This window comes from Nannospalax galili, unplaced genomic scaffold, assembly GCF_000622305.1.
Source record: "Nannospalax galili isolate Female #2095 unplaced genomic scaffold, S.galili_v1.0 scaffold3, whole genome shotgun sequence".
NCBI lineage: Eukaryota > Metazoa > Chordata > Mammalia > Rodentia > Spalacidae > Nannospalax > Nannospalax galili.
In genome coordinates this window covers 1,034,524-1,043,069 of record NW_008351466.1, presented here as the reverse complement: position 1 = coordinate 1,043,069, position 8,546 = coordinate 1,034,524, and the positions used below count along the sequence as shown (strand labels likewise).

Here is an 8,546-nt window from a genome sequence, read left to right as displayed (position 1 = left end):
TGCCATGTGGGTGCTGGGAATTGAACCCGGGTCCTCTACAAGAGCAGCTAGTGCTCTTAACAGCTGAACCATCTCTCCAGCCCCCCAACCCTTTATTTCTATGATTAGTTATCAAAGCATTAGAAATAAGAAGGCAAATAAACTTTAAGGCCACCTTGATTTATTGACAGGGACATTAAAGTCTTCTGGCAGCATGCTGGGTTAGGGTTAGTAGAGAAAATTGATTCAGATGCCCAAGTTCTCAGTGGATTTTGGGAAGGTAATAAGAGGTAAGTATTGAGTTGATACAGTATAGGTAATGTAGATACAGTGAGCTCCAGTAGATTAAGTCTCAAAGGAGGACATTTTCTGTATGAAAGTGAAGGATTGGTGACCTTGAAGTATGGAAAGTGAGAACCTTAGCAAGGCTTGGTGGTGTGCACTTTTAAGCCCAGCACTCAGGAGGCAGAGACAGATAGATCTCTGAGTTTGAGGCCAGCCTGATCTACATAGAGAATTCCAGGCCACCCAGGGCTACATAGTGAGACCCTGCCTCACCTCCCCAACACACAAAAGAATGCTCAACTTTCCTATTTGTCTTGTAGTGCCCACACATAGCTGAATGATAACTCAGATGTAATTGGCTCTGCCTTTTAAGCATCTTCTACCCTCTTGCTTTTGTTTATAAATTGTGTAGATTGCACTGCAAATAAATTTTCTGTTTCTTTATAGAAAGTAGAAAAAAAAGACATACCCCTTTAAGTTTTTATTTGCTTATTTATTTATTTTTATTTATTTATTTTTGGTCTTTTTGAGACAGGTCTCCCTGTAGCCCCAGCTGTCCTGGAACTCACTATGTAGACCAGGGTGGCCTTGAACTCATAGAGATCTACCTGCCTCTGCCTCCTGTGTGCGGGGATTAAAGGCGTGTGATACCACGCCCGGCTGCTTATTTATTTTTAATATTTTGTTATTTTTATTTTATGTGCATGTGTGTATTGCCTTCATGTGTGTATCGCCTGCATGTGTGTATTGTGCAATGCCCAAGGAGGTTAAAAGAGGGCGTCAGATCCCCTGGAACTGAAGTTACAGATGGCTATTAGCGGCCATGTTGATGCTGGGAATTGAACCCAGGTTTTCTGCAAGAGCAGCCAGTGCTCTTAACCACTGAACCATCTCTCCAGCTTCTATTTATTTATTTTTTGAGGTAGGATCTCGCTCTGTAGTCAAGGCTGACCTGGAATTTGCCATGTAGCAAATGTAGCCTCCTGAGAACTGGGATTAAAAGTGTGTGCCACCATGATGAATGACTTTCTTTTCTTCTAATAGCTTAGTAGACTGAGTTCTTCCACACAGTGCCTGGGCTTTTTTTTTTCCATTCCTGAAGACTGAACCCAGGATCTCTCTCAATCCAGTCAGGTATTCTACCACTGAGCCATATCCCTAGCCCTAGGACTATCCTTTTTAAAACCCAGTTACTTACTAACACAGTTCATGGCCTGGCACATTGTATGTAAACTTTGTGAGAGTAAGACTTTATCTTTTTGAGACAGGGTCTCATGTAGCTCAAGGTGGCCTTGAGCTCAGTATGTAGCAGAAGATAATGAACTCCTGATCCTCCTGCCTCTACTTCCTGAGTGCAGAAATTATAGGCATAAGCCACTGTGCCCTGCTCCAAGAGCAGTACTTTCACTCACTATTCGATAAACATTTGCTTCATGGGTGAGTAGGAACTACTAATAAATGTCAAATAAATGGCAGGCTACTTAGCAGTTTACACCATCCAAGCTAAAGAATGTATTATTTGGCTTGGCAGGAGGGAAAGGGGCTAAATTTTCTTCCATTTTTCTTTTTCTTATCCCTTAAGAAAAAGTATTTATTAAAGCATAATATACATACAGAAAATTGCCTATGTAACAAGTGATCAGATTTGTAAATTTTGGGGGGGGAGTACTTTTGAGACAGGGCCTCCCTGTAGCCTCAGCTTGCCTGGAACTCGCTATGTAGACCAGGCTGGCCTCGAACTCAGAAATCCACCTGTGTCTGTCCCCCCAGCTGCTAGGACTAAAGGTGTGTGCCACCATGCCCAGCCGAGATTTGTAAATTTTTGATAATGGAATATATTTGTGTAAATATTACCCAGCTCAAGAAACAGGAGAAAAAGGCCCTAAAGTTTTTAGTTTTTTAAAAAAATAGAAATGTATTAATTATTATTAATGTGCATGATAATGTTTATGAGTGCAAGATGCATATCACAGGCAATATGTGGCAGAGGACAACTTTTGGGAGTTGGTTCTGTCTTTTCCACCATGGGTTCCGGGGATTGATCTCAGCTTGTCAGGCTTGCGCAGCAAGTGCTTTTTCCTGCTCAGCCAGCTGAGCCATCCAACTGGCCCTATGTTCTTTTTTTTTTTTAATGTTTATTAATTTATATGTGTGGGGGTGCCCAGGGAGGCCAGAAGAAGGCATCACATCCCCTGGAGCTGGAGTTATAAGTGTTGATGAGCTGCCTGTTGTGAATCTAGGAAATGAACTCAGGCCCTCTGCAAGAGCATCAGTGTTCTTAACCATTGAACACTCTCTCCAGCCCCCATTTTCTGCTTTTTTTTTTTTTTTTGAAACTGTGTCCTGTATAGCCCAGGCTAACCTTGAACTTGCTATTTTCCTGCTTCCTCAGAGTACTGAGATTTCAGGTATGAGTCACTATGCCTAATAACAATAGGATTTAACTTTTGAAAATAATACTTCATAAAAGTCATTTTTATATAATTTGATAAGAGTCTGACTCTGTAGTGACTCAGATGTGGTTAAATTTTTGCCAGCAAGGCAGCTGCCAAACAGTAGATGCATTTGAATCCTTTTCTAGATGTGATTAAAAGGACAATGTCAGATTTCCTGTAACACTAGACAAAGCCTCAGGCCACCAATTGTATGGTACTCATTTTGTACTCAACATAACGAATAGTGTTGCTTCTGGTTCATAATCCTGTGGGTATAATGTAATAAATTTGTGCCAAAATCTAAATTCTTGCTTCTTGAAAGTATGATTAGAATCTTTCTATATCCATTTCTTTCTTTTTTTTTTTTTGAAGCAGGGTCTCCCTGTAGTCCCAGCTGTCCTGGAACTCACTATGTAGACCAGGCTGGCCTTGAACTCACAGAGATCCACCTGCTTCTGCCTCCCAAGTGCCGGGACTACAGGTGTGCGCCACCATGCCTGGCTTCTGTATCAATTTCTAAGTGTAGAAAAGGCAATGTGGAATATGCTATACTTTGGGCTGCTAATACACAGATTTGTTTAAGGAATATCATTGTGTTGATTTTTAAAGATTATTCTATTTGTGTGCCTGTGTGTAAACACAGGTATGTATGGTGTGTGTGTGTGTGTGTGTGTGTGTGTGTGTGTGTGTGTGTAGGTTAGAGGACAACTTTTAGGAGATTGTTCTCTCTTACTGTGGGCTTCATGGAGCAGGCTCAGGTTATCAGGTTTGCACAGCAAGGGCTTTTACCTACTGAACCATCTTGCCAGCTGTGTTGCTTTCTCTTGTTTCATTAAATAATTTACTTTTTTACTTTTGGTCTTTGAGAACAAATGTTGACAAACTTTTCCTTAAAGACCCATAAGTACATATTTTAGATGTGAGGGCCGTACTATCTTAGTATCAGACTAGCTGTAGGAAATAACATAATGAATGGGAATGGTGTCTGTCTGTCTATTTTGAGACAGGGTCTCATATATCTCAGGATACATAGCTGAGGATGCTCTAAAGTTTCTAATTTTCCTGTCTCTACCTCCCTAGTGCTGGGATTACATGTATGGAACACTACATCCAGGTTATGTGGTGTTGCATGCTCAAATCCAGTGCTTTGTACATGCTAGGCAAATACTCTACCAAGTGAACTACATCCTCACCAGATGAACACTGCAAATGAAATATTATGGAAGATTGGTCATCTAGCAATTTAATGTTTTGAGTGGGTCCTAAAATGCCAGACTGAAGACCAAGTTGTTACATAAATTATGGTATATCTCGTCTGGAGTTACAGCTCTGTGAAGGAGCATTTATTCAACATCTGTGAAGCCCTAGGCTTGATCTCCAACACACACAACACACACAAAGAGACAGTATATCTATCCAGTGAAGTATAAGACATCATTGAAAATGATTGAAATAATATCTTTTTAAATATATATTTTATTGAATTTTTATGCATTTCATATAATACGTCTCCTCCCCCCCATCTGCACCCTCCATAGTCCCCCACCACAGGATTTCATGCATTCTGTCATAGATGTTAAGGCCTATCGGGTCAAGTTTGTGGAAAATAACATCTTGAAGAGTAACAATATGAATGCTTTTTAAGTAGGAAATTAGAATACAAGTTTTAATTTTGCATATTAATGAATATGAACTAGTACTGAAAGGAATGCATAATTAAAAAAATATTTTTTGAAAAAGTTCATATGTTCACCGTACACAGTGCCCTATTGCATGAGGGCATTTTCATACAGGTGCATATTGTGCATTGAGCGTATTCCCCACACCTTTCTTCCTTGCCCTTTCTTACCTCTTGTTCCTCTCATTACTTAATCCCCTTGGTTCCCCTCAACAGTTTTTCTACTTTCAAGTCATATATGCATGCATGATTTTATATATCTATATAAAATCTATGACCCACATAGGGGAGAAAACATACAATATTTGTCTTTCTGAGACTGACTTAACTTGCTCAATGGGGTTATGTCCAGTTGCACCCATTTTCCTGCAAGTGACATGTCTTCATTCTTCTTAATGGTTGAAAAAGATTCTATTGTGTATAAATACCACATTTTCTTTATCCAAGAAGTGTGTACTTTTTTTGTTAGGGAGAAAGATGACGTACAATACTTTTTTTCAAATTGCTCACAGTGTTTTTATATTCCAAACTAAGAATCTTGATTTATCTTGTTGCCAATGAAACTATTTGTAAAAATTCACTAAATACATACAGGTTGAGCATACCTGACCTGAAAATCTGAAATCTGAAATGTTCAACAATCCTAAACTTTTCTATTTCTAGCACTGACTTGATGGCAAAAGTGAAAGATTCTGGGGCTGGTGACATGGCCGTGTAGGTCATACATCTTACTATGCAAGCCTGAGGACCTGAGTTTGAATCTCTAGGGCATTGCCCTGAAAGACAGTAGGATCCCTGTGGCTTGCTGGCCAATGATCCACCTCCAGTTTAGTGAGAGATTCTGTGTCAAGGGAGTAAGGTAGTGTGATAGGGGAGGGTGTCCTCTTCTGGCCTCCATGTGTGCAAGGGTGCCTGCACCCACACACATATAGCACATACACAAAGACAAAAAGTGAAAAATTCCCTCATGTGACAGGTCACAGTCAGAACACAGGTACATTAAAATCATTGTGTAAAATTAACTTCAGCTTGTATATATAAAGTGTATATGAAACATTAATGAATTTTGTGTTTAGACTTACGTCTCATCCTTTAGATAGCTCGTGTTCATGTAAATATTTCAGATCTTCAAGTCAAGCATTTGAGATAAGGGATGCTCATTTCCTTATTATAGTATAATTTATTGCTCAGTGAAGTCCCAAAGCCTCTGTAATAAAGAATAAAGAATAACACTGATGTTTGAGGAGAATATGTTGCCGCTTTGCTCAAGCTACATTCTCATTTTTCTTTTTTTCATATTTTGACAGTGCCCTTATGTATGCCACTTGTTATATTTACTGACAAAAAAAGAGAATGGTGAGTATTTTTACTCCACTTATATTGCATTCACTCTTTAGAATTAGCATTTGTTTTGGCTGTCATAAACTTAAGAAGTAGCATTAGTTATGTGCTAACACTTTCTGAAAATTGATTTTTTTAGTACTTTTATCTAATAGCATGCCTGTAATGGCTGAACTGAAGAGGTATTTATATTTTCAATGTATTGTAAGAAGAAATTATCTGAATTACATGGTAGTTAAGTAGAACCCATTTTCTCTTTTGCCGAAGCAAATGTATAGAACCTCGTTTCTTTACCTTTTCTAGTCAAACCATTTCGTGTGAGAAAATTACTTGATCTTCAGACCAAAATCGTGAGTACTGAAAAGACCTTAAGCTATCCAGTTGCACTATGTGCCTGGCATTGAGCTAGGACTTGGTGATAGAAAGCCAAGTGAGTCATTAGCTTCATGGAACTTACTTTCTGGAGAACTGTCAGCAAAATGGAACAATCACAAACCTGATAGTGGTAGACTACTTTCCTTGTATGTATATGGCCTGGGTTCCATCATCAGCACTGCAAAAAACAAAACCAAAAATGTTAGAATCAGACTTGGGGTTAGGAAGAATGGTTATGGTTGAGACAGATTTGTAGGGATGAAGGAGACGTAAGTAGAAAAAGAAGGGAGAAAATGATACTCCTGCCAGTGGCTATAGCATGAGCAAAGGCAAGTTAACATCAAACAACAAATGCTGTTTAAGAACTGCAGTGTTCCAGCTAGAGCAGTGAAATGATAGGGAGAAGCCAGAAATGAGTTTATAGAGCTTTAAAATTTTATTTATTTATTATGTGTGTGCCATGGCACGTATGTGGAAGCCAGAGGACAACATGCGGTAGTTGGCGGTTTTCTCCTCCACCTCAGGTCATCAGGACTGGCCTGTGGCCATGTCTGTGAGGCATCTTCTTCATTGTTGTGTGATGTGGGAGGGCCCAGCCCACTGTGGGTGGTGCCACCCATGGGCGGGTGGGCCTGTGTTGCATAAGAAAGCAGCCTGAGCAGGGGCCAGGGAGCAAGCCAGTAAGCAGCATTCCTCCATGGCCTGTGCTCCAGTTCCTGCCTCCAGGTTCCTGCCCTGAGTTCCTATCCTAGGCTCCTGATGAACTGTGACCCGGTAGATGTAAGATAAATAAACCCTTTCCTCCCCAAGTTGGTAGTGGTCAGAGTGTTTTGTCATAGCAATGAAGAAACAAACTAAAACAATGACCTCCAGTTACATCCATTCATTTTTATTTTATGTGTATGAGTTTGTTGCCTGTGTATATTTAAGTGCACCTGTGCTGTGCAGTGCCCATGGAGATCAGGAGAGGGCATTGGATCCCCTGGAACTGGAGTTATGGACGGTTGTTAGTCACCATGTGGGTGCTGGGAATTGAACCTAGGTCCTCTCCAAAAGCAACCAGTGCTTTTAACTACTGAACCATCTCTACAGCCTGTTTTTGTTTTTTTAATCTGTCCATTTTCAAATGACATAATCTCATTCTTTATGGCTGAATAGAACTCCATTATGTATGTATACTATATTTTCTTTATCACTTTATCCATTGATTGACATCTTGGTTCCATATTTTTGCTATTGTGTATAATACAGCAATAAACATGGATGTGCAAGTGTGTCTGTGCTATCTTGACTTAGCTTCCTTCACATATATATATCCAGAAGTAGAATAACTGGATTTTTAAAAAAGTGTTTTTTAAAAAAAATTACTTATTTTTATGTGTATGAATGTTTTCGTTGCATGTATGTAAGTGCACCATATGCATTCAATGTCTGAGGTGGTCAGAAGAGGGTATTGGCTCCCCTGGAACTGGAGTTAAGGATGGTTGTGAGCCCCCATGTGGATGCTGGGAAGTGAATCCAGGTCCCCATCCACATTTTAAAAGTATTTTATTTAGTATTTTTATTTTATGTATATGAGTATATTGCCTGCATGCGTGTAAGTGCACCCATGTCATGCAATGTCCGTGGAGGACAGAAAAGGGCACCGGATCCCCTGGAACTGGAGTTATGGACAGTTAGTAGCCGCAATGTGGGTGCTGGGAATTGAACCTAGGTCCTGTACAAGAGCAGTCAATGCTCTTAACCTCTGAGCCAACTCCATCTCTCCAGTCCCATCCCATCCATATTTTTTGAGACAGGATCTCTCAGTGGTCTGGAGTTTGCCAAGTAAGCTAGGTTATCTGGCAAGAGAACCCCAGGGATCCACCTGTCTGCATCCCTAGCATTCATATTATAAGCACATATCATTGCTCATGGCTTTTTGTTAACTTTGTTTCTGGGACGTGAACTCAGGTCTTCATTTCTGCAAGAAATGCATGTTACCAACAGGGCTGTCTCCATAACTCTGAAATTAAGTGTTTTTTAAGACTTAATTTTCATTATATCAAGCTGCTTGACCATTGGATACCACTAATGTGGTATCAGAGAGGGCAGCTGTAAAGATGGAGCATTCGATGAACAGTGACATCAAAAATGGGTATACAATGCATATCACGACCTTCACTGGCCTTCCTAATGAAAATCTCAGGATTTATGATGTTCAGGTCTTAGTATTATGTTTATTTTCTTTTGCTCTGCTTTCTTGACTTTCACTTTTGGTCTTCCTTCCTGATATCTAAATCAAAGATGAGTAAACTTTGAGACTTGAGGATGCTATCATGCTATGCTAGGAAGTAAGACTGGTAAGACTGAAATATGGGCAGAGGAGGAAGAATAGAAGGAAGAAATATATAGGGGAGATAGCCGTAAGCTAGAAGATTATAGGTTGGAGGAGTTTGTTTGTTTTATGATCT

At 39.8% G+C, this 8,546-nt stretch overlaps 1 protein-coding gene across 2 annotated transcripts in view; it reads left to right on the top strand.

Moving 5' to 3' along the window:
- Cenpi (centromere protein I) overlaps window positions 1-8,546 on the top strand; it is a 109,200-nt gene that overhangs the window by 18,344 nt on the left and 82,310 nt on the right. For both annotated transcript variants that reach the window (XM_008848335.3, XM_029553655.1), the window contains exons 6-7: window positions 5,685-5,733; window positions 6,022-6,068. In XM_008848335.3, the coding sequence (XP_008846557.2) occupies window positions 5,685-5,733; window positions 6,022-6,068 (96 nt within the window). The remainder of the gene's footprint in view (window positions 1-5,684; window positions 5,734-6,021; window positions 6,069-8,546) is intronic.